A 26908-nucleotide genomic window follows, 5' to 3' on the forward strand; every position below is an offset into this window, starting at 1 on the left:
ACTTAGAACGGTGCCTGGCACGTACTAAGTGCTTAACAAATACCATCATTATTAATATTATTATTATTATTTGCCTACCCTGCTTCTCTTCCTCAGTACCTTTCTCCGACCTAGAAGGAGCCTGATAAGCTGTTGTATTTCCCTAAACCCAGTAGGAGAGGAAGCTAAAATTACCTCAAAAAGTCTTAAGTAAATTTCTTGTAGGTTGGGTTGTCATGATAAGTGGAGACTAGGGAGGCATTTGGGGAAATGTTTGGGGGAAAACAAATGTTCCAATTGATTCAATCAATCGATCGATGGTATCCCTCGAGCGCTTGCTGTGTGCAGAGCACTATCTGAAGCACTTAAATCCCTGGCTGAAGTCAGAGTCTGTTGGTTCCAGAGCTGAGGCTTCTGCAAGGTTGTATCCAAACCTCCTTCCTCCCCATATATTTCTGCTCCTGGATGTTCCCTCTCAGGCAATTTCCTTTTTCTGTTGACATTATGTAAGCAGATACTGCTTTTATAACGCATCAAGAAAAGCCCCGCAGCTACCTCTCCTTCCCTCTCGTCACCTCGGGTCGCTGTTCCTGCCATGCCGAGTGCTGGGCCGGGGATTAAAAACCACTCCCGCGTGCTCTCAGACCCCTCTATCCCTGCTGAGAAAAGCACCTCAGTAACCACCGCCTTTCTTCCCGCTACCGAAAGTCCCTTCTCCCGGCATTCCCCGAGGTGGGTATAAAAACGGGTCCTACGAATTCTCGGATTCTTCCGTCACTGCCGGCAAAGACAGCATGTAACCGCCACCTTCACTCTGACCAGCAAGGTCACTAGCTCTGGTGTGCTCCGGGCCCTCTGGGAAAAGGGTACAGGCCGCTCCTGCTCACTCTCTGATTCTTCCATCGCTGTCGAAAATAGCACCGCGAAACCGCCAACTCCCCTCCCGCCGATGAGATTTCCTCCTCTTGGATTGCTCCCGCATGCTCTCGGGCTCCTCCGTCACCACTGAAACTCGGAACCTATTCTGTCTATTTGTTTGTGCTGAGCTTTAATATTTCATTACGCCTACTGTGATCAATTCCTTCTTCCCCACTTACACCACAGGGGAGAGGGACCATAATTAATTCCCCTCTCTATATTTTTGCACACAGTAAGCCCTTAAAAAAGCACCATGGCTTAGCCCGGGAATCAGAAGGACCTGAGTTCTATTTCCGACTCTGCCACTTTGTGGGGTGACCTTGGGCAAGTCACTTCATTTCTCTATTTCCCAGTTCCCTCATCTGTAAAATGGGGATTAAGACTGTGAACCCCATGCGGGACACGGACCGTGTCCGACCTGATTAACGTGTATCTACCCCAGCGCTTAGATAGTAAGCATTTAACAAATTCCAATAAAAATAAAGAAATCTACCGTGGGCTGTTTTACCTGTTAGGTCTATACGGTCAGAATGGGACTTTAAGAAGTCCTGCCAGCCATTTTATCTGTTGGCAGGAGGCCCCCCCTAAACGAGATCCCACCAAATATGGGATGGATAATTGCTTTATTTCAGCCCCAACTCTACGAGACACTTGAAAATATGGGAGCGGTATTTGACGACTAGCTGAGAGGATGTCTTTTTTGTTTCTGTTGCCGTTAACCCTAAATGTGGCTTAGGTTAACAAAGTTGGCTAAATATCATCTGGGCCCGACAGGAAAACTCATATCATAAAAGCAAAAGCCACGCCGACTTTCATTTAAAATAGAACACTTTTTTTTCCGGTTAATATGTTAGATTTTGGTTCTAAGCCAACGAGTATGGAAGTGTGGGCACTCCATCTGGAGTTTGGAAACTGATATGGTTTATCACACTGCAGGCAGAAAAAGAAAATGAAATGGCTACCTCGAGGAGTAGCGTGATCTAGTGGCTCGGGAGTCAGAGGACCTGGTTTCTAATCCCGGCTCTGCCACTTAACTGCTGTGAGACCTTGGGCGAATCACTTCTTCTCTCTGAGTCGTCAGTTATCGCAGCTGCAAAATGGGGATTCAATACCCGTTCGCCCCGCTACTTGGACTGGGACTCCCGCGCGGCTCCTAATTATCTCGGAGGGAACATATCTATCGACTCTGCTGGATTGAAATCTCCCAAGTGCTCAGTTTAGTGCTCTGTACGTAGTGCGTGATCGATAAATACCACAGATCGATCGATTACATCAACCTCAGTGCTCAGGAAAGTGTCTGCCTAGAGTAAGCGTTAAATACCATCATCGTCGTCGTTATTATTCTCATTATTATTATCTTCAGAGATTAAATCAAGGAAACAAAGGGAGACTCTGCAATCACCGATAATTAGCTGGAGGAAGAAAGAACAAAGAAAGGAAATTTCGGGGAAAATTACCCTCGAAGGACATGGGCACAATCTATCAGTGCATAAAGAGAAATACAAACAAGCTTAATTCGGTAATAAATAACTTCGACCTTGCTAGTAATAACTGAAACGTATTAAAAGTGCCATCTCAGTCCTTTCCTTTAAAGACATTTGCTGTGCTTCTGTTTGTCGTTTTACCACCTGGTAATAAACCAATACAATCTAATTTCTCCTAAATCACAAGGTCTGGTGGTGTATCAATATTAGTAACAACCTTCTCTATGCACAGCTGAACTCAGGAAACACCTGCAAAGGGCTAGTCGATTCTGTAGAGAAGTGAAACCTTGTAGAAAATCATGGAACGGAGTTAAAAGTTAAGGTTTACAGCTGGTAGGATACAGAAACGTTCTCTTACCTAGGGCTTTCATGCACCTGACCGTCCTGTTCCAAAAGGCTGGTCGACTTCTAATACTCGTATTGTTTGAAGTAAATTCGACCTCTATGGAGTCACCAATGAATTCATCTCTCAACAGAATGAATATTTCACCAGGGTTCTAGGAGTTCAAGAAGACACCTTGAAGGCACAGCATAAAAGAGCGGCCCGGGATAGCACCCCAAACCAGAGCCCCTCACGTAACCGTTACAGATCTCCCAGAGCCGTTACGGAAGCGCGGTCTGGAATAAAGGCCAAACCCGCTGGGGGCTTGCTTGCCCCGTCGTAGCTAATAATACTTTTAATTTTAATAATCATGGGATTTAGTGGCGAGAAAACAGGCTTGGGAGCCAGAGGACCCGGGTTCTAATCCCAATTTACCTGCTGTGTGACCTTGGGCAAGTCACTTAACTGCTCTGGGCCTCAGTTCCTTCATTGGCAAAATGGGGATTCAATACTTGTTCTCCCTCCTATTTTGACCGTGTGTCCCGCAGGGGACCTGATTATCTCGTACCTACCTGAGCACTTAAGTGCTTGGGACATACTAAGCGCTTAAGAGATACCCCAATTATTCCTCTAGACCATGAGCGCCCTGTGGGCAGGGAACGCCTCGGTTTTATGTGTACTCTTATTATGGTGCTCTGCACACAGTAAGCACTCAATATAATTGATGACCTTCTGACTTCTAGGCCATAATTGATGACCTTCTGACTTCTAGGCCTGTGCTCTATCCACTATGCCGTGCTTTTCTGGGCCTCAGTTCCCTCATTTGGAAAATGGGGATTAACTGTGACAGGGACTGTGCCCACCCTGTTTTTCTTGTATTTGCTCCGGTGTTTAGTACAGTCCTCAGTGAGCACTGAACAAATACTATTATAATTAGAAGTAGAAGGAGCAACTTCTGACTCGTCTTCCCCCGTTTGAGGGATCGGGGGAATCCAGAAGGAAGCTCTCCCTGTGTCTGCTAATTCTGGCCCATTGGAGAGGCCGGGTCGAAGGATGATGGCCCCCAAAGTCAGCCGTCCACACAGATCCCTTCCATCCAGAAGCTCCTGAACAAATCCTCTTCGATAATCCATTTTTCAGGATTTTTTTTTTTTTCCAGGATCTATTTTTGCATACCGTGTGCCAGGCACTGTGCTTAGAACTGGGGATGATACAAATGATAGGTTGGACACGATCCTTATCCCGCATGGGGCTCACGGTCTTAATCTCCATTTTGGATGAGGGAACCGAGGCTCAGAGAAGGAAGTGATTTGCCCAAGGTCAAAATAGCAGACAAGTGGAGGAGCGGGGATTAGAACCCAAGTCCTCGGACTCCCAGCCCCATGCTCTTTCCACTCGGCCTCGCTTCTTCTCTACTGACCCAGCTAACATAACTACTTTCCTTGCTTTTCTGAACCCTTTTTGGATATTTCAAAAACATTTCAGTAGAGTGAATTTTTGGAGGAGTTCAGGGTGGGTGGGAGAGAGGGTCGGTGGAGGAGGCGGCTGAAATCCGAAGAATTCCGTGTTCTTTTCAATCTCATGAACCAAAGGACCACTGACCTCACAGGATATCTCTGTTGGCGTCACCAGTATCGGCGGGAGGTAGTCTGCCAACGTCTCAGACCCTTCCTCAGTTCCTCTTCTTTCTTTGGTTTCCACAGAGTCGCTCAATCCTGAGACTTCTGGACTCGCTTCAAAACCATCTTGAGCATCTGGAGGAAATAAAAAGAAATGAAGAAATTAAGGTTTCTTAAAAATATCTGGAGGGAGAAAACACAGGGGGTCAGAAATCCCAGCGGTAGAGGGCACGAATCCGTTATGAACATATTCATTTATGATTTATGTTAATCACTTACAGTGTTCCAGGCGCTGTAATAAGCACTGGGGTACATTCAAGATAATCAGGTTGGACCCAACCCATGTCCTTAGAGAAGCAGCATGGCTCAGTGGAAAGAGCGCGGGCTTGGGAGTCAGAGGTCACGGGTTCTAATCCCCGCTCTGCCGCTAGTCAGCTGTGTGACCTTGGGCAAGTCACTTAACTTCTCTGTGCCTCAGATACCTCATCTGTCAAATGGGGATTAAAACTGTGAGCCCCACATGGGGCAACCTGTTCACCTTGTATCCCCCAGCGCTCAGAACAGTGCTTTGCACATAGTAAGCGCTTAACAAATACAAGAAATACCACAATTTAATTTATTACAAAGGGTGCACAGTTTAATCCCCATTTTACAGATGAGGTAATGGAGGCCCAGAGAAGTTAAGTGACCAGCCCAAGGTCATACAGCATACGAGCGCCAGAGCCGGGATTAGAGCTCAGGTCCTCTGACGCCAGGCCCGTGCTCTTTCCACCAGGCCATGCTGCTTCTCAAATGACCACTGTCTTGAAGAAGACACCGTCGACGGTGAGATTCCTCTATGAATACATGTGTGGCTTGAAGAGGCCAACGCGGGCGCCCCAGGCCTGGTCACGTCGGAGGCACAAAAAGTCTGTCCCTTGCGATGTTGTTCTACTTAAAGTTTGCACCATCTGGTGCTGTTTTTCTCTCTTGCCTCCTTGTCTCTTTCCGTGTGAAACTTATGCTCAAAGAAAGCGTCTCTCCTCTCGATGATAATACACCGTGCAGCAATCGATTTCCATCTGTCCGTTGGGATGCGTAACACTGAGGCTTTGTTTTACCCTGTCCTTGGAACCCTTTCTCTGCTCTCCCTTGCTTTCAGTTTCCCAATTTCACCTCTCCAGAGAGCAGCTGCCGGGGTCTCCTGCTTTAACTCCTTCCCCTCACACGTCCCGGCCTGCGGAACCGTCCTAGGTTTCGCAGAGCTTCGCCGCTGGGAGACGGAACGTAGGCCAGAATTTCATCGTGGGCGATCTTGTCTCAACTACAAGATCACTCGCTACTCACTCCTCTAGTGCTGACCTTCTCGCTGTGCCGCCACGGTGTAACCAGTACTGACAGAGAGGAAAGTGGATTTCAGTCCACCTACCACGAGGCTAGAAACCCGCAATCCAATTGGATCTTAGGTAGCAACACGATCAAGACTCCCCTGATCGATTCCCAGCACCCCGAGTGATATCAACCCAACAGTCGCTTCAAAGAAAGGTACCCCTTACATCGATCAACCCATGGTGTTTGGTGAGTGCTTACGGTGTGCAGAGCACTGTACTGAACGCTTGGGAGAGTTGGTAGACACAATCCCTGTCCTCCAGAAGCTTACAATCTCGTGGAAGAGCGAGACATCGAGATCGGAGAGAAGCTGCAGGGTATAAGGGATGTGATCATAAGGACGGTAATGATAATAATAATGTTGGTATTTGTTAAGCGCTTACTATGTGCAGAGCGCTGTTCTAAGCGCTGGGGTAGACGCAGGGTAATCAGGTTGTCCCACGTGGGGCTCACGGTCTTAATCCCCGTTTTACAGATGAGGTAACTGAGGCACAGAGAAGTGAAGTGACTGGCCCACAGTCACACAGCTGCCAAGTGGCAGAGCTGGGATTCGAACTCATGACCCCGGACTCCAAAGCCCGCGCTCTTTCCACTGAGCCGCGCTAAAATGGCAGATATGTCCATAAGAGCTGAGGGGCTGCGTGGGGAGGGGGAGGAGCAAAGAGAACGAGTCAGGGTGACACAGAAGGGAATGGGAGAGGAGGAAAAGTGGGATTCAGCCTGGGAAGGCTTCTGGGAGGAGGTGTGTCTTCAGTAAGGCTTTGAAAGGGGGGAAGAGTCATTGTCTGTGGGAATTGAGGAGGGAGGGCGTTCCAGGCCAGAGGCAGGATGTGGGGGAGGGGTTGGCAACGAGGCGGGCGAGATGGAGGCAGAGTGCGAAGGTTAGCACTAAAGGAGTGAAATGCACAGGCTGCGTTGTGGAGGCAGCGTGGCTTAGTGAGAAGCAGCGTGGTTTAGTGGAGAGACCACGGGCTTGGACGGCAGAGGTCATGGGTTCTGATCCCCGTTCTGCCGCTTGTCAGCTGCGTGACTTCTCTGTACCTCAGTTACCTCGTCTGTAAAATGGGGACTAAAACCGTGAGCCCCACGTGGGACAACCTGATTAGCCCGTATCTACACCAGCGCTCCGAACAGTGCTTGGCACATAGTAAGCGCTTAGCAAATGCCATCATCATTATTATTACTATCATTAGAAGCAGAGAAGCGAGGTTCTCTCACTTAACCCAGTTAAGGATTGGGAGGTAGAGGAGGAGTCCATGAAAGACACTGAGAAAGTGGAGCCGGAATGCCGGACCGAGAACCAGATTCCTAGATTAAACTTCTTAGTGACTGAGGAATATACATTGCAGGGAATTAATTGGGAAAAAAAGGAGCAAGATCATAAGTGCACAATTTTGCTGGTATTCTAGAGACTTCACGATCACCAATGGAGAGAATATTCCGGAAGTCAGCTTTTCACCAAAGATGTGTGATTTCATTCGTCGGCTCGGGTCGACGGCCTATGTAATCACTTTTGGTCAGTTACTAGAGGAATCCACATCCCACGAACAGAAGGTTGGTGTGTGGCTTGTCACATCCCAAACTCCCAGAAACAATCCCCAATTCCTTCAGTTTTAAATTGAGATTTTCCTGCCTGACCCTTCCCCATCTGTCGAGTGACGAGGCAGGACTGTGGAACTGTCCATTCCCATTCGACCTTTTCAATACCTGCAATTCTCAGTTTATATTCGATCAGTCGATCAGTCAGTGGTATTTACTGAGCGTTTACTATGTGCAGAGCATTGCACTAAGTGCTTGGGAGAGTACAATGCCACAGAGGTGACAGACACGTTCCCTGCCCACAACTCGTTTTCATCCTTCACACCGTTCCTAACTGCCCTCTAATTAGACCTCATTTTAGATCTTCCCACTTCTTATTCCTAACTCACACTGTTCCCAATCGAGGAATTCCCTCCCCCTCTAGATCCACCGGATCCTGCCCTCCCCATCAACAAACCATCCATCAGTAGCATTTATTGAGTGTTTAATGTCTATGCTGAGCTCTGTACTCCGTGTTTTTTTTTTTATGGTACTTTTTTAAGCCCTTACTATGTGCCGAGCACAATACCAAGTAATGGGGTAAGATTCGAGATAATCAGGCCGGACACAGTCCCTCTCCCCGAGGACCGAGGCAACTCAGAGTAGGATTTAATCCCCAGTTTACAGATGAGGAGACTGAGGCACGGAGAAGTGAAGTGACTTGCCCAAGGCCACCCAGAAATCAAGTGGCGGAGCTGAGATTAGAACCCAGGTCCTCTGACCCGTGCTCCACTAGGCCATGCTGCTTCCCATGTCTTTCAGAGAGCGGAGTTGGTAGACGTGGTTCCTTCCCACAAGCAACGAACAGACTGGAGTGGGAGACAGACATTAAAATAAATCACGCGTGATTATGTACCTAAGTTCTGAGGGGCTGAGGGTGGGGTAAAAATCAGAGTTCATAAGGAGTCCAGATCCAAATGCACGGTTGCAAATCTCACCCCCTCCATGAAGACTTCCCCGATTAATGCACGACGTCCTAGCTGAAAAACCCAAGCCACCCCCCTATTTATTTGTAGATTCAAGATTTCAACGGCTTCTCCTCCCAGTGCATTTGTTTGCCTGCTTTATAGCTTTGTTCACCTTCCTGCCCTTACTAATTGCCGAATTGTACATTCCGAGCGCTTAGTGCAGTGCTCTGCACATAGTAAGCGCCCAATAAATGCTACTGAATGAATAACTGCATATCAATCGATCAATCAGTGGTATTTATTGAGCAGTTTCCGGTGTTCCACACTGTACCCGGAGTTTGGAAGAGGGAAATGCGTTAGTTGGTAGACACATTCCTTGCCCGCGAGGGGCTCATTTTCGTCTGTCTTGCCCCTGCAGGATTTTAGGCTCCGTCTTTTCGGCACACATACACACAAGAAGCTTCATCCATAACATGGGAAACGTGGGTCAAACAAGCTTACATTTCCCTAATGGCGTTCCAGCCACGACCCACATGGAGAACACGCACCATAGCAGTATTGAGCTTATGGGGAATGGTGAGAGGTATTTCTCACAGTTAGCAAGAAGAGAAATCATCTCTTCCACTCATGCAACATCTAATACACCATATCAGATTGGGTCTGGGTGATTCTGAACTCCTTTTTTAAACGAACGTAATTATCCTTAAAGAGAATGAAATATCCTGTCCTTCGCACAGGGCTGAATGCTGTGGGCATTCATTCCAATTTTCTCATTATAAAAGTAGAAATATTCCTTAATGTCACTGGGACTTTTGGAATTTGGGGGTGGGGAGAATGGGATTTGTTGTCAGTGAGGCACCAAGAACTGATTCAAAATTCAGTGCGCACAAATTCTCAAATAAATTAGACCATACTTAAAACTATTTCGCCGCTCATAAGAGGGTGATTTAAGCAATTAATTCCTTTCCGCAGGGAACTTGGAAATGAGTAATGTCTAGCAGGAAGGTCGTAATGAAAAAAAGAGGCCAGTATTATTCAAGTTGTTTTTAATTGTTTATCTTCATCGACCCAAATTTGAGGAAGAGGAGGAGGGAGAGGGAAAAAAAGGGGGAAGGAGGAGAAGAAGGAGCAGGAGAGGGAGGAAGAAAAGAGAAAAAGAAGAGAAGGAAGAAGATTAATAATAATATCAAGAAAATGAGGCACAGATAAGTGACTTGTCCGAAGTCACACAGCAGAAAAGTGGAGTGATGATTAGAACACAGGTCCTCTGATGACAAGGTGCCAAGGGGGCCCTGAGATTCTGTGACAATTTTCTGAAAATTGTTCATCTGAGAAGGGAGCACGTAGTCAGCAGCTAGTCAACAGAAAGGTAGATGCACATGTAGATATGGATGAGTTCATCACTCGTATTTATTGAGTAGTTACTGTGTGCAGAGGCTAATGATGACGGTTATGGTATCTGTTGAGGGCTTTTTATGTGCCGAGCACTGTTCTAAGCGCTGGGGTAGATAAAAGGTAATCAGGTTGTCCCACGTGGGGCTTTCAGTTTTAATCCCCATTTTACAGATGAGGTCACTGAGGCACAGAGCAATTAAGTGGCTTGCCCAAGGTCATAGAGTAAACAAGTGGCGGAGTCCGGATCGGGACCCAGGTCCTCTGACTCCCGAGCCAGTGCTCTTTCCACTAAGCCACGCTGCTTCCCCCGAGCAGGACTGTACTGTAGGCTTTGGGAGAGAACAATATAACAGAATTAGTAGACACATTCCCTGCTCACAATGAGGTGACGATCTAGAAGATAGAAGAAAGATGAAACTTGGTAAGCGCTTGCTCCGTGCCAAACACCGTCTTGAGCACTGGGGTAGATACAAGGTAATCAGGTCAGGGTCTTAATCCCCACGTTACAGATGAAGGAAGTGAGGCACAGAGAAGTTAAGGGATTTGCCCAAGGTCACCCAGCAGACAAGTGGCGGAGCGGAGACCTCCAAGTTCAAAAAAGGCTTAACTCAGAGTGAGATTTCTAAGCATGGTGATTAACACTGTCACCTAAAATGCGGCAAGACTCACGCACAGACCGAGGAACGTCTCCTCCAGCAGCAGCATTTTTCTATAGCTTCTCCCCCATCCCGTCCTCCTGACGGTGTTTTTCTCCAGGGGCCTACCGCATCCCAGTTTCCCTAGCCACGTTCAGAACGCCGCCGTGCCCAGTGAGACTGCCCGCCTGACGGGATTTGACCGAGTAGGCCGGTGGGGTCCCTGGAAGCTGGGGTGGACAGGTCGCAGGATACCAGACGATCCCCGCGCGATTCGTCCTCTCCGCCTTTAGGAGCGGGGCAGCGATCAAAATCCACCGTCCCTCGAAAACCCCAGGGAAGAGACAGATGCTCGGGTCCGTCCCCTTCTCCCCCGCTCCATGGGAGGGGCGGGGTTGGTTTTGGGGGGGCTCCTGACTCCAAGCTGTCGTCGGCTTGTGCTGATCGGGCCCACGGTGCGGGAGACGCACAGCTCCGTCGAGGGACACCCCAAGATCAAAGCCCTCCAGCGGCTCGCCTGTAAAATGGGGATCGGGACCGTGAGCCCCACGTGGGACGGGGACTGTGTCCAACCCGATCACCTCGTATCCACCCCGGCGCTTAGTCTGGTGTCTTGCACGCCCTAAGTGCTCGACAAATACCGTAACTATTATATTATTTCAGACGGTGTGATGGCTAGAGCACAGGCCTGGGAGTCGGTGGGTTGTGGGTTCTAATCCTAGCATCGCCACGTGTCTGCTGCGTGACCTCAGGCAAGCCGCTTCACTGCTCTGTGCCTCAGTTTCCTCATCTGTAAAACGTCACCCCAGCCTTGCCTCTCGCTTGCTGGGTGACTGTGGGTGAGTCGCTAAACTTCTCTTTCCCTCAACTTCCTCATCCGCGAAATGAGGGATAATCACTCTAAGAAAGACAAGGATCCTTTATCAGAAGGCTCTGTTGCCAAAGGAATACAGATAACTAACAAAACAGTCTAATAACGTTGGTATTTGTTAAGCGCTTATTATGCGCAGAGCACCGTTCTGAGCGCTGGGGTAGATACAGGGTCATCGGGTTGTCCCACGTGAGGCTCACGGTTAATCCCCATTTTACAGATGCGGGAACTGAGGCACTGAGAAGTGACGTGACTCGCCCACAGTCACACAGCTGCCAAGTGGCAGATCCGGGAGTCGAACTCATGACCTCTGACTCGGAAGCCCAGGCTCTTTTCCGCTGAGCCACGCTGCTTCCCAGTTTAGAGACTGGTTGCCTTCTCCTTCAGTCTGAAGAAAAAGTACGAAAGTCAACTCTATGGGAATTTACCCCGGATTGATAAGACAAGGAAGATAGATGATTTATTTATTTATTTGTTCATTTATTTATTTGTTTATTTATTGAGTAAACGGGGCAGCTCAAAATTGAGCTGAGTTGGGGTATGGTTCCAGAGAGTTAGGCGTCATTAAAGAGCATCATTAAAGTAAATGTTGTGGATCGGGAGGCAGAGAGGGTGAGACAAACACACACACACACACACACACATATATTTGCCCAGTGTGGCCAGGAAAGTGGATCCTGCATTGGTCTTTTTAGCTACACAGGCATTCACAGGTGTTCTTTGCCATCAGGGGAGTCGTCTTTGACATCGAAAGATGTGTATATATATATATATATATATATATATATATATATATATATATATATACACACACCCATACATACACGTCTGTCTTTCGATGTCAAAGAAGACTCCCCTGCTGGCAAAGTACACACTGGGCACACAAAAAGGTTACGTCTTGTTGTGACGTTGTACTCGTCGTTCTTTTCTCTCGAGCCCCATGTCTCTTTCCATGGGAATGAAATGTACATCGCCTCGATTCTATTTAGTTGCCATTGTTTTTACGAGACGTTCTTCCCCTTGACTCTATTTATCGCCATTGTTCTCGTCGGTCCGTCTCTCCCGATTAGACCGTGAGCCCGTCAAACGGCAGGGACCGTCTCTATCTGTTGCCGACTTGTTCGTTCCAAGCGCTTAGTACAGTGCTCTGCACATAGTAAGCGCTCAATAAATACTATTGGATGAATGCATTTCCATGGGCAGCTTTCGCTCAGAGGGAGCCACTCCCTTCTAGATGGCAGGGCTCCATGGAGGCCCGTCCTTAGCGATGGACTCCGAGTTTTCAGCCGGGCCTCAATACTGAAAACGAAAAGCTGTTTGAGTATCCTGCTGTCACTCATTCGCTGCATGTGCCCCAACCAGAGTAATAATAATAATAATAATGTTGGTATTTGTTAAGTGCTTACTATGTGCCGAGCACTGTTCTAAGGGCTGCGGTAATAATAGTAATAATAATATTGGTATCTGTTAAGCGCTTACTATGTGCAGAGCACCGTTCTAAGCGCTGGGGCAGATACAGGGTAATCAGGTTGTCCCCCGTGAGGCTCACGGTTAATCCCCATTTTACAGATGAGGGAACTGAGGCACAGAGAAGTGAAGCGACTTGCCCACAGTCACACAGCTGACGAGTGGCAGAGCACGGAGTCGAACCCATGACCTCCAACTCCGAAGCCCAGGCTCTTTCCACTGAGCCATGCTGTGTCAAGGCGAGCAGAGCATCAATGCTAGGACACTCACTTATTCCAGAATTTGGGGAAGCAAGTGAGAAGGGGACAGTCATTACTTCAAACGTTGGGATGGCAGAGAAGACGATTCTGTGCCGATACCACGCCGTGAAGTGGGGCAAAGTCATGTTCTTATTGTTTTTTTGGGAGGGGGTTCCTTGGTCACGAGTTCTGGGAGGGAGATGGAGAAAGACAATTTCCAAAATGGGCTCCCGGGATACAAGAGTGCTCCAAAATCTGGTCGAGGGAAGGATCCTAGTGGTCAGGGAACCTGTCGGTCAACTCCGATGTTCTGTAATCTCCCAAGTCCTTTGTAAAATGCTCTGCACACAGTAAGTGGTCAATAAATGCCATGGATGATGATTATGATTTCCCAACTGTGGCTTACTTTTCAAACAAGAAATTTACAGGCCCTGAGGGAACCCTAAAATGAATCAATCAACTATTTATTGAGTGCTTACTGTGTCCGGAGCACTGTGCGAAATACTTCGAGAGCACAATAGAGTTCTCTGCCCGTGAGGAGCTGAGAAAATGTCCACAGTTAAAGGAGTTCACTTTCCAAGTTACCTGAAGAATCTCTGCAATCTCGTTATTTGGCTGTGTGCGGTTTTCTGTTGCCATTTCCTTCCTCCGGGTTCACCCTAACTCATAAATATATTTGCCACATTGGAGAGAAATTAATCGATGCCATAGCGTTTCTCCAATAATCTCGTCTGTGGTGCGATAACATCCTATCTGAAAGCGGTGCGGGAGGATGTATGGAACCCACAAAGATCATTTGAGCACACAATCAGCCGGTGAGCCCCTACACGCAATCCATCTTCCTGATTTCTCTCTGAATCGCAGCCCTCACACTTTGCTCTTCTGGCATCAGTTTGCTCACTGCACCTCGATCTCATCTACCTCGCCGCACGTCCTCCTTCCCATCTGGACCTCCCTCCCACTTGGTATAGGCCAGACCACCACTCTCCCCACCTGGAGGACAATGACTCCACCTCGGAGAAGCAGCGTGGCCTAGTGGATAGGGTTCGGGCCTGCGAGTCAGGAAGTCATGGGTAGACACTCTGCTACGTGTCTGCTGTGTGACCTTGGGCAAGTCACTTCTCCGGGCCTCAGTTCCCTCCTCTGTAAAATGGGGATTGAGACTGTGATCCCCACATGGGACGGGGATTGTGCCCAGCCTGATCTGCTTGTGTCCACCCCAGCGCTTAGTTCAGTGCCCGGCACATAGTAAGAGCTTAACAGACTCCATAATAATAATTATTATCACTATTATTACAATCCCATCCTCTCTGTCTGCCTTCACTGCAAGTCAGAAAGCACATACTTCCTGGGTTTGGAGACCTCCAGGGACGCTGAAAGCAGCCCACGGGAAGAAGAAAGGAAAACCAGGGCACGGTAGTGTACCTACTCATTTGCTTCCATAGAGAAGCAGCGTGGCTCAGTGGAAAGAGCACGGGCTTAGGAGTCAGCGGTCATGGGTTCTAATCCCGGCTCCACCTCCTGTCAGCTGTGTGACTTTGGGCAAGTCACTCAACTTCTCGATGCCTCAGTTCCCTCATCTGTAAAATGGGGATGAAGACTGTGAGCCCCACATGGGACAACCCGATTACCCTGTATCTACCCCAGCGCTTAGAACGGTGCTCGGCATATAGTAAGCACTTAACAATTATTATTATTATGAGCTCGTTACGGGAAGGGAATGTGTCTGCTAATTCTGTCGTATCGTACTCTCCCAAGTGTTTAGTATAGTTGCTCGATTGATCCCATCGATCGATTGATTCATGGACCGCACACACATCTGATGAAAAATAGTCTATCAGTCCGTCGGTAAATGGTATTTGAGCTCTCCTATGAATTAATCTCCGATGATTATGTCTGTCGCAAGAGAGTTTGCGTACATTAATGGAGCTCAGAGCTACGCCATACAGGGCTCCCCGTAATGGAAAAGTCAAAGCCCAAGTGTCAGACAAAGATGATTCATCTGTGCTGGGCGGCACCGGCACGGGAAAGAATCAAAGGCCGATGATCAAGTGATCGAAACGTTGATCAAAGACAATAGCAGAGACTCAGGTTTTTACCACATGGCAGAAAGCAATGGTAAACCACTTCCGTATCTTTACCAAGAAAAGTCTACGGCTGCACAGCCAAGAACATCCTTACGACGGAAGATGGGATGTTCTAAAGACGGTGTGTCCACGGAGTCGCTATGGGTCGGAAATGACTCGATAGCATATGAAGAAGAAGAAGCTTATTGCGGGAAGGGAACGTGTCCGCTAATTCTGTTGAATCGTACTCTTCCAAGTGCTTAGTAGGGTGCTGTGTACATAATAAGCACGCAATAAATACGATTGATTGATGAATGGACAGCACGCATAGTTCTGCTGCTAATTGGACTATGAAGCAATCAATAAATGGTATTTATTGAGTGCTTATTGTGTGTAGAACATTGAACTAAGAGCTTGGGAGAGTATAATACAATGAAGGCGGGAGTCACAATTGCTGCCTAAAAGGAGTGTACTGTCTAGATGGGGAAACAGTAAAATAAATTACAGGTAAGGGATATGGAAATAAGACTGTGTAAATAAGTATTAGGGAGCTGAAGGTGAGGTGAAAATCAATCAGAGGGGTTTTTTGGGGTTTTTTTTTGTTTTGTTTTTTAGCACTTACCATATACTGGGCACTCTATGAAGCATTTTTCTACATTTTTCAGGACATATCATCCCACTCCTCAAAAAACTTCAGTGGTTGCCCATCCACCTCTGCTTCAAACTCCTCACGATTGGCTTTAAAGCCCTCCATCCCCTTGCCCCTTCCTTCCTCACTTCACTACTCTCCTACTACAACTCAGCCCACACCCTTCGCTCCTCTAATGCTAACCTTCTCGCTGTGCCTTGATCTCGACTATCTCGCCGCTGACCCTTTGCCCACATCCCGCCTCTAGTCCGTAATGCCCTCTCTCCTCAAATCTGACAGATAGTTTCTCTCCCGTCCTTCAAAGTCTTATTGAAGGCACATCTCCTCCAGGAGACCTTCCCTGACTAGAACCCACCTTTCCTCTTCTTCCACTCCCTTCCGCAAGTCTTCTCCCTTCTGACTTGCTCCCTCTATACTTATTCCGTCCCATCCCCACAGCACTTATGTACGTATCTGTAATTTTTTTAAATATTGATATCTTTCTTCCCCCCTCTAGACTGTAAGCTCACTGAGGGCAGGGAATGTGTCCGCATATTGTATTCTCCCAAACGCTTAGTATAGTGCTCCTCACACATTAAGCATTCAATAAGTACGATTGAATGAATGAACTTGGGAGACTACAATACAACAGAATAGTCATGTTCCTTGCCCACAAGGAGCTTACAGTCTAGAGGAGGAGAAAGACATGAATATATATAAGTGTTATAGATATGTACATAAGTGCTGTGGGATTGAGGTTGGGGTGAATATCAAGTGTTTAAAGGGTACTTAGATGACACAGAAGTGAGAGGGAGTAAGGGAAAAGAGGAAAGACTTCCCCCCTCTAGACTGTAAGCTCATTGAGGGCAGAGAATGTGTCCGTTTATTGTTGTACTATCCCAAAAGCTTAGTACAGTGCTCCTCACACATTAAGCGCTCAATAAGTACAATTGAATGAATGAATGAACTTGGGAGACTACAGTACAACAGAGTAGACATGGTCCTTGCCCACAAGGAGCTTACAGTCTAGAGGAGGAGAAAGACATGAATATAAATTGAGGGTGATATGATTTTAATAAGGCTTTGAAGGTGGTTAGAAAGGTGGTCTGTTGTATTCCCAAGAGGGCAGGAGTTCCAGGCCAGAAGAAGGTTAGAGACAAGGGGTCAGTGACGAGATAGACAAACCTGAGGTACAGTGAATAGATTCTCATTAGAGGACTGACGTTTCTGGCTGGGTAGTAAAAGGAAACCAATGAGGTAAGGTAGGAGGAGGAGGAGAGCTGATTGAGGGCCTTAAAGCTGCAGGTGGAGTAGCTTACAGTCTAGAGGAGAAGACAGAAATTAAAATGAATTACCAATAGGGGTAATTACCACTGGAGATGGTAGTTGAAAGCATGGAAGCAAATGAGTTCCCCAAAGGACTGGGTGAAGTCGGAGAACAGAAGAGACTCCCACAATTAGTGGACGAGTCGGTGAAAACCCCCGAGAAGGACATTGGAAGGGGGTGTGCTGGTCTCTCAGATGAATTTGCTCCCACATCAGGAGAAAAAGAACTAAAGCCACCAGATGGTAAGGGGCAGCTCTTGGGAAGAAGGAAAGGATGTTGGGAGCTGGCTTTTTTTTCATCATGGGGCATACATATCAATCTGCTAGCTGCATTCTGACTTGTGCATCACGGGTTACATTTCAAGGGACTGAGGTTGAAATGTCAAATAGAGATTGAGCAGACTAATTATAGTCCAAGACCTAAAATCCACCGGAGAATTGACAACAACTTGGTGTTGTGGGGAGTCGCAATGGCGATGAGGGGACGAGACAAAGATGGCGTCTCGTTGATCCGTTCCACTGAAGGGTAAGGTCCTCACTGGCACAGAAGCGTAGAGACAACTCACTTCCGATGCCTCAATTACAGAGCAGGTTTTCAGGCAAGAAAAACTCGGGAAGGAGGATTAGAATCCATCACAGTAAGGCATGGAAAAATATCCTTAGGATCTGGCTGGCTCATTAGTGAGTAGGATTTTACAGTAATACTAATAACTGAGGTATTTATTAAGCATACACTGTGTGCCAAGCACCATTCTAAGCACTGGAGTACATGAAAGATATCAGATAAGACACACTCCCTGTGTCAAACGGGACTCCCAGTCTAAGGAGAAGGGAGAAAAATCACCATTTTACAAATGAGGAGACTGAAGCACAGAGAAGTTAAGTGACTTGCCCAAAGTTACCCAGCAGGTAAGAGGCAGAGCTGGGGTTAGTACCCAGACCCCTTAACTCCCAGGCTCAAGCTCTTTTCACCACTCATTCATTCAATCGTAATTACTGAGCGCTTACTGTGTGCAGAGCATTGTATTAAGCACTTGGAAAGTACAAAACAGCAATGAAGAGAGATTATTCCTGCCCACAATGGGCTTTCAGTCTAGAGGGGTGGAGACAGACATCAAAACAAGTAAACAGGCATCAGTATAGATAAATAGAATAATAGATCCATACATATATACCTAAGTGCTGTGGGGCGGGGAGAGGGAGTGAGCTGAGGCGACGCAGAAGCAGGGTATTGGCTGAGGGAAAGGAGGCTTAGTCTGGGAAGGCCTCTTGGAGGAGATGTGCCTTCAGTAGTGCTTTGAAGCGGGGAGGAGGGATTGTTTGACAGATTTGGGGAAGAAGGGCATTCCAGGGCAGAGGTAGGATGTGGGCCGGGGGTCGGTGGCGAGATTGGAGAGATCGAGGCACAGTGAGAAGGTTAGCGGCACCAGAGGAGCGGAGTGTGCAGGCTGGGATGGAGAAGGAGAGAAGGCAGGTGAGGTAGGAGGGGGCAAGTTCATGGAGAACTTTAAAGCCAATAGTGAGGAGCTTTTGTTTGATATGGAGGTTGATAGTCAACCACTGGAGATTTTTGAGGAGGCGGGGTGACATGCCCTGAACGTTTCTGTAGAAAGATAATCCGGGCCAACCGAGTGAAGAATGGACTGAAGTGGGGAGAGGCAGGAGGTTGGGAGGTCAGAAAGAAGGCCGATGCAGCAATCCAGTCGGGATAGGATGAGTGATTGCACTAATGCTGTTTGGATGGAGAGGACAGGGCGGATCTTGACGATGTTGTGCAAATGAGACCGGCAGGATTTGGTGACAGACTGGATATGTGGGGTGAATGAGAGAGCGGAGTCAAGGACGACACCAGGTTTACGGGCTTGTGAGACGAGAAGCATGGTTGTGACATCTACAGTGACGGGAAGGAAGATAAAGGAGCTCCGTCTTTCAAACGTTGGGTTTGAGGCAGTGGGTGAACATCCAAGTAGAGATGTCCTACGATGAGCACCGTGACTCAGTGGAAAGAGCAAGGCCTTGGGAGTCAGAGGTCATGGGTTCGAAACCCGGCTCTGCCACTTGTCAGCTGTGTGACTGTGGGCAGACACTTAACTTCTCTGCACCTCGTTGCCTCATCTGTAAAATGGGGATTAAGACTGAGTATCGTGTGGGACGACCTGATCACCCTGTATCTCCTCCAGCACTTAGAACAGTGCTCTGCACATAGTAAGCGCTTAACAAATACCAACATTATTATGTCCTGAAGGCAGGAGGAGATGCGAGCCTGGAGAGAGGGCGAGAGAAGATGGGAGGGAATATAGATTTGGGTGTCATCCGCATAGAGATGATAGTTGAAGCCACGGGAGAGAATGAGTTGTCCAAGGGAGTGAGTGTAGATGGAGAACAGAAGGGGAATAGATAAAATAGATCCTAGGAGAAAAGGTACAAGGATTCATCTACCCCGGAGAAGGGAAGGAGGAGACAGAACTTCAAAACTATGAAAAGGTTTCTGGAGGAAGATAATAACTGTGGTGTTTAAGTGCTTAGGTGCCAAAGCACTGAGCTAAGCGCTGTGGTAGATACACGATAATCGGATCTCACATGGGGCTCACAGTCTAAGTAGAGGGGAATCTATATATTGAATCCCCGTTTTGCAGATGAGGGAATTGAGGTCCAGAAAAGTCAAGTGATTCGCCAAAGATCACACAGCAGACAAATGGCGGAGCCGGGATTAGAACACAGGTCCTCTTCCATACTCACTCCCGGGCCCGTGCTCTTTCACTAGACCATGCTGTTTCTCTCTGGTTGTCCTCCACATCACCAGAGAGCTCCTATGGGCTTAAATTGAAGCAGTTGGAGAGACAGGTGGACTTTTAGACTGTGCTCTGGTGAAACAATGAAACGGTCTTCCAAAAAAAGTCACAGTCTCCATTCTGAAGTCCTTAAAAAAAAAAAATGCAACTACACCCCTCAGTTGACCAAATTATTCACCTGCCTGGAGGCAGTGGGCTGGACCCAGTGACTTCTCAGTATCTTCTCCAGATCTCGATCTGTATGATTCATTGTCTTACCTTCACAAATTGCTTAGCCGAGTGTACAAATCACAGAATCTGTTCTTGATCTACGCTGACATTTCTGAATTTTGTGGAGGCTCTCTCTACCTCAGATTCAGAAAAAAAGCGTGGGAGGGGGCAGATGATATGAACACAATAAAGATAATTAAAAGTCAACCAAGCATTATGGAGTGAGCTGTTAGGGTCTGTGGTTTACAGGTAGACGATGTCAAATATCTCGCATCGCTATTTTTACGGTATTTGTAAAGAGCTTACTATGTGTCAGGTGCTGTACTAAGCGCTGGGATGGAAACAAACAAATCGGGTTTCACGTAGTCCCACGTGGGGCTCAGAGTCTCCATCCCCATTTTACAGATGGGGTCACCGAGGCCCAGAGAAATGAAGTGACTTGCCCAAGGTGACAGCAGACAAGTGCCGGAGGCAGGATTAGAACCCATGATTTCCAGGCTCGTGCCCCATCCAGTAGGCCATGCTGCTTTTCCTACTAGAGAAGCAGCGTGGCGCAGTGGAAAGATCACGGGCTTTGGAGTCAGGGCTCATGAGTTCGAATCCCAGCTCTGCCACTTGTCAGCTGTGTGACTGTGGGCAAGTCACTTAACTTCTCTGTGCCTCAGTTCCCTCATCTGTAAAATGGGGATTAAGACTGTGAGCCCCATGTGGGAAAACCTGATTCCCCTGTGTTTACCCCAGCGCTTAGAACAGTGCTCTGCACATAGTAAGCGCTTAACAAATACCAACATCATTATTATTATTATTACTTAACGCACTGAGAATGAACCAGTTACAGGAGAGTAAGGGGTCACCGCCTCTTTTAAAAGGGAACAGACTGCCGTGTTGATTTTACCCCCAAACCCTGGCACTGAGGAAATGGCAAGACAACAATACTTATTTTTAAGATGGCAGTTCAGAAACGGCGTTTGCTGCAGTGTTTTTTTTTTCCTGATTTCCCCCCACCCCCACCCTATTTGCTTCCATTCATTCATTCAGTTGTACTTATTGAGCGCTTACTGTGTGCAGGCCATAGTACTGAACGCTTGTGTCACCTACGCGCTTGGATCTTTACATCAGAAACAATCCGGACCCTAAGCTCGTCTCTAGACTGGAAGCTTGTCCTGGGCAGGGAATGTGTCTAAAAACTGTTGCGCTGTCTTGCCCCGGGCACTTAATAGAGCACTCTTAATTCGGGAAGTGTTCTTGATCTCCCTGACATTGCTGAATTTTACCACTGATTTATTGATTGATACTCAGCCCAACCCCACAGCACATATTATACATCACGTGCATATCTTTATACTCTGCCATTTCCCCCAGATGTAATTTGTTTTAAAGTCTGGCTCCCCCGTTAGACTGTGATCTTCTTGAGGACAAGGATCGAATCTATCAATTCAGTTGCATTACACTCTCCCTAGAGGTTAGCACAGTGCTCCACACCCAATAAGCACTCAATAATGGAGCGGCGTGGCTCAGGGGAAAGAGCCCGGGCTTCGGAGTCAGAGGTCATGAGTTCGACTCCCGGCTCTGCCACTTGTCAGCTGTGTGACTGTGGGCAAGTCACTTCACTTCTCTGGGTCTCAGTTGCCTCATCTGTAAAATGGGGATGAAAGACTGTGAGCCTCACGCGGGACAACCTGATTACCCTGTACCTACCCCAGCGCTTAGAACGGTGCTCTGCGCATAGTAAGCGCTTAACAAATACCAACATTATTATTGAGCGCTTCCTGCGTGCAGGGTCCTGGTGCTTGGAAACGTACAATACCACAACAGACACATTCCCTGCCCACGGCCAGCTTACAGTCTAGATGGGGAGTCCAACTGAAGCTTGACACAGGAGAGATTGCTGCGCTCAGGGGGGAGACAGTATGATGGGGGTGGAAAGACAAAACATTTGGGGGATTACAGAAGTTGTACAGTACCGGGTGGTTCATCAATATCACCGATAAGCAATCATTTGAAGCGGTGCGGCTAAGTGGAAAGAGCATAGGCCTGGGGGTCAGAGAACCTGGGTTCTAATCCTGTCTCCACCTCTTATCTGCTGTGTGACCTTGGACAAGTCACTTCACTTCCTCTCTGCTCCGTCACCTCATCTGTAAAATGGGGGTTAATACCGCGAGCCTTAGGTGAGACGGGACTATCCCGATTATCTTGTGCTTCCCCGGCGCATAGTACAGTCCCTAAGCACTTAACAAATACCTTAAAAAAAAAAAGTCCAATTTCAACTAACCAAAGCAAGGTCTGCGTGTGCTCATGGAGCAACTGGAGTTTGCTGGGACGCTGGTTATTTTGCTCTCATTTCTAGGCTTCTGCTTTAGCGGGACGCTCGGCCCTTCGGCGAACGACCGAAAATGAAATTTAGACGGGGAATTAAAAGCAGGTGCCGATTTGAAAACCTCAGTCACAACTAGAACCACAGAGTGAAATCCGAAGGCACACGCTTGGTAGGTTTTGGTCCAAAGTTAAATCAGAGCAGTTAAAAGCAACCCCATATCATGCAAATCTCCATTTGCAGCAACCCCGGAATAATTTTAAGATCCCAATCTCTTTCGCGTTGCTTTTCGACCGCATTTACATATGACTACCTCCCCCTCTGTGCTAATCCCCTACTATGATCCAGCCCACGGACCTCATTCCTCCAGCACCAACCTACTCGCTGTGCCTCAATCTCTTCTCTCATGCCATTATTCCCTCTCTCACCTCCATCCTTTGTCCTGGAACTGCCTTCCTCTTCTCATCCACTCTCCCCATCTTCAAGCTCCTACTTAAATGACATCTCCTCCAAGAGGCCTTCCCTGATCAGCCCCTAATTTCCCCCCACCCCTCAGCCCCTCCTTCCGCACTTCGGTACCGATCCCACCCGCAGCCTCACAGCACTTGTGAACACATCCTATTTTTCATTTGTTTTACCGTCCGCGTCCTTCTATTTACCGACTCCGTTGTATAATACTCTCCAAATCACTGAGTACAGTGCTCTGCGTATACTGAACGCTCAAGAAATACCATCGATTGATTGACTAAATTACTGTGTCTTCTCCAAGTGTTTTAGAATGTATCTGAGCGCTGGGATCCTCCCAGTTAGAATGTGAGCTCCTCGTGGGTGAGGATTGAGTCTCATGCTCCTGAGGTATTTTCCCAAACATATAGTACAGCGTTTTGCACCAAGTAGATGAGCAGTAAATACGATTAGTAGAATTAGCAGAAGCGGCAAGGACTAACGGCAAGAGCACGGGTTTGGGAGTCAGAGGATGTGGGTTCTAATATCGGCTCTGCCCCTTGTATGTTGTGTGACCTTGGGAAAGTCACTTCACTTCCCTGGGCCTCAGTTCCCTCATCTGTAAAACGGGGTTTCAGACCGTGAGACCCTTGTGGGCCGGGGACTGTGTCCAACCCTAACTGTTGGTTTCCAACCCAATGCTCAGTAAAGCGCCTGGTACATAATAAGCGCTTAACAAATACCACAATTATTATTATTAGAACAGTGCTTGGCACTTAGTAAGTGCTTAACAAATGCCTTAGTTATTTATAATATTATTACTAATTCTTTTGCTCTTTTGTATGCTCCCTCAGAGCCTAGCACAGTACTCAGCACACATACACGCAAGCACGCAAATACACACAAAGATACACACTATTAATTCACTGTGTGGCCTAAGAATTTCAGTTAAAGGTAAATTTTATAAAAGACAAAGGATATCGTGCTTACAGTCTAGAAGGAGAGACAGACAATATAGATAACAGAAATGTACACGACTGCTGTGGGGCTGAAGGTGGGGTTCGTGCCTTCAATCGTATTTACTGAGTGCTTACCGTGTGCAAAGCGCTGTTCTAAGCACTTGGGAGACTACAGTATAACAACAGACAGACACATTCCTGTCCTCAACGAACTCACAGTTTAGAGGGGGAAATGAAGAGTGCAATTCCAAGCGACACAGAAGGGAAATGAAGGTTTAGACGGAGAAGGCCTCTCGGAGGAGATTCATTCCTTCAATAGTATTTACTGAGCGCTTGCTATGTGCAGGGCACTGTACTAAGCGCTTGGGATGTACAATTCGGCAACAGATAGAGGTGTGCCTTCAGTAAGGCTCTGATGGTGGGAAAGTGATTGTCAGATATGAAGAGGGAGGGAGTTTGGGGGCGGAGAAAAAACAGGATGAGGGGGCCGCCTTTGAAGATTGAAGGTGACAGAGTCAAAAAAAGAAAAGGAAACACTTTTTTTTATATAGCAGGAGATAGGCTTCCACAGGAAGGGGAGCAGACAGAAAATATCAGTCGGTCCAAGAGGAGTTGGAACCATTTATGGATGAGAACAATTAGGGATACATAGATAGAAACGAGAGGGATGTGAGATGAGCTTATTTTTTTTTTCCACTTCTTACTGCTCACCGAAGAGTCTCACAACAGCCTATTGCTCGGCAGTGGTCTTTAGAGAAGTGCTTCCATTTTCCGAGTCATATACTAAACACGTATACTAAGTCTTTCACGTGGCATCCGCACATCAGGACTCATTATCGTTATCCGATAATTCTCGGACTGCGCGCTGACCTGGAAGGACAGGAAAATCTGCAGCTTTGCCACAGGTGTGGGTAAAGAATTCCTCTTGAGGGTTCCGGTCCGGAACCATCCCTCATGACTCGATTCTCAGGCGGCAGATTTTTTGGGCACAGATCCACTGCTATACTTCCCGTTTCAAAAATTAATCCGTACTTAACCTTCGAGCTCAGCAATCAAAAGCCTAAACGGGTAACGGTTGATTAGGACGAAAGGAAGGAATCATTCATTTAAATGAGCGCTCTTCAGTTTTTTATTTCAACCTCCTGACTAAATGTACGTGCTTCGCTCCAGTCTTTGAATCTTTCGAATCCACGGGCTTTCGACTTCATATTTTGGAACGATTTTATGAAATTACGTTTCTACTAGATCCCGTCAGTTTAAGCTTCACGACATTGCTAGAAATTCACCCTTTCCTCTCCATCCACACCGCTACCATGGTAATCCAAGCTCTTCTCCTCGCCCGCGTACCGTACCAGCCTCCTCGCTGCCCTCCCAGCCTCCTGTCTCTCCCCACTCCAGTCCATACTTCACTCTGCTGCCCGGATCAATTTTCGGTTGCCCACGCAGCTCCGCGTCAAAAAAAAAACACCTCTTCACCACTGGCTTTAAAGCATTCAATCACCTTGCCCTCCTCCTACCTCACCTCGCTCCTCTCCTATTACAACCCAGCCTTCACGCTTCACCCCTCTCATACCAACCTACTCACTGTACCTCTATCCCGTCTGTTTCGCCACTCCCGAACTCTCTCCCACATCCCGCCTCTGTCCTGGAACACCCTCCCCTCTCCCAACCGACAGACGGTGACTCTCCCCACCTTCGAAGCCTTACTGAAGGCACATCTCCTCCAAGACACCTTCCCGGACTAAGCCTTCATTTGAGAAGCGGCGTGGCTCAGCGGAGAGGACCCGGGCCTGGAGTCGGAAGGTCACGGGTTCTGATCCCATCTCCGCCACATGTCTGCTGTGTGACCTTGGCCAAGTCATTGAGTCTCAGTTACCTCATCTGTAAAATGGGGGGTTTGTGAGCCCTGTGTGGAACAAGGGACTGCGTCCAACCTGACTACTATGTAATAATAATGTTGGTATTTGTTAAGCGCTTACTATGTGCAGAGCACTGTTCTAAGCGCTGGGGTAGATAGAGGGTAATCGGGTTGTCCCACGTGAGGCTCACAGTTAATCCTCATTTTACAGATGAAGTGACTGAGGCACAGAGAAGTGAAGTGACTCGCCCACAGTCACACAGCTGACGAGCGGCAGAGCCGGGGGTCGAACCCATGACCTCCGACTCCGAAGCCCAGGCTCTTCCCACTGAGCCACGCTGCCTCCCGTATCTACCCCAGTGCTGAGAATAATGCTTGACAATTAGTAAATGCGTAAGTATTATTTTTCAAGTGCTCAGTACAGGGCTCTGCACACAGTAAGTGCTCACTAAGTACGATTCAATGAATTTCCTCTTTTCCCACTCCCTTCTGCGTCACCCTGACTTGCTCCCTTTACTCATCCCCTCTCCCAGCCCCACAGCGCTTATGCACACATCCTTAATTGACTTATTTATAGTAATGTCTGTCTCTCCCTCTGGACTGTAAACTCGCTGTGGGCAGGGAACGCATCTGTTCTACCGCTGTGCTGTACTCCCCCAACCACTTAGTACAGTTCCCTGCGAACGGTAAGAGCTCAATAAATACGATGGATTGGTTTCTGCATAAATACAAATCTAAGAGTTTATAAGAGATAAGAGATTAGACGCACAAATAGAGGGCCTATATCTTGAAAGCAAATGGGTGATGTAGTGGTGATTTAAAAAATTTGGCCTATGAGGACTACCAAAGGCATCTCTGTCTGCACGTGGCCAAGTCTACAACGCTCTGAAGAACTTAGAGGTGGAGAGGGGTTGTAATAATAATAATAATTATGGAATTTGTTAAGCGCTTACTATGTGCCAGGCACTGTTCTAAGCGCAGGGGTAGAAACAAGTTAATCAGGTTGTCCCACTTGGGGCTCACAGTCTTCATCCCCATTTAACGGAGGAGGTAACGGAGGCACAGAGAAGTTAAGCGGCTCGCCTAAGGCCACGCAGCAGACAAGTGGCCGACCCGGGATTAGAACCCACGTCCTCCGACTCCCAAGCCCGGGCTCGTACCATTAAGCCACGCTATCGGTTCCACAGAGGGACTAGGCCTTTGTGAACGTAATCCTGCTAGTTTGTGACTCCCTAGTGGCCAGGTGGCCGGGACGATGGGCCTACTCAATGCTTCTGAGGGCATCCCTCATACCTCTCCCCATCTTCCACCTGGACAATGAGATCGCGTCACCCTCCTGGCAACGAGCTCAGATTTTAACGGTGCCACGAAGCCCCTCGACCCTTGGCTCCTTTCTCTGCCCAGACCCAGTTGAAGCCATCAATCTATGATATTTATTGGGCACTTGGTATGTGCACAGCACTGTTCTAAGCGCTTGGGGGAGTCCAATACAACCGAATGAGCCGAAACGTTCCCCGCCCACGATGAG

The 26908-nt window shown here is 47.7% G+C and overlaps 1 protein-coding gene across 1 annotated transcript in view; it reads right to left on the reverse strand.

The window, feature by feature from the left end:
- BANK1 (B cell scaffold protein with ankyrin repeats 1) overlaps positions 1–26908 on the reverse strand; it is a 311769-nt gene that overhangs the window by 264675 nt on the left and 20186 nt on the right. The window contains exons 3-4 of the mRNA XM_029076540.2: positions 4306–4457; positions 2740–2878 (exon numbers count right to left, since the gene is read on the reverse strand). Of these exons, the coding sequence (XP_028932373.1) occupies positions 2740–2878; positions 4306–4457 (291 nt within the window). The remainder of the gene's footprint in view (positions 1–2739; positions 2879–4305; positions 4458–26908) is intronic.

This window comes from Ornithorhynchus anatinus, chromosome 12 (assembly GCF_004115215.2).
Source record: "Ornithorhynchus anatinus isolate Pmale09 chromosome 12, mOrnAna1.pri.v4, whole genome shotgun sequence".
Taxonomy (NCBI): Eukaryota; Metazoa; Chordata; class Mammalia; order Monotremata; family Ornithorhynchidae; genus Ornithorhynchus; species Ornithorhynchus anatinus.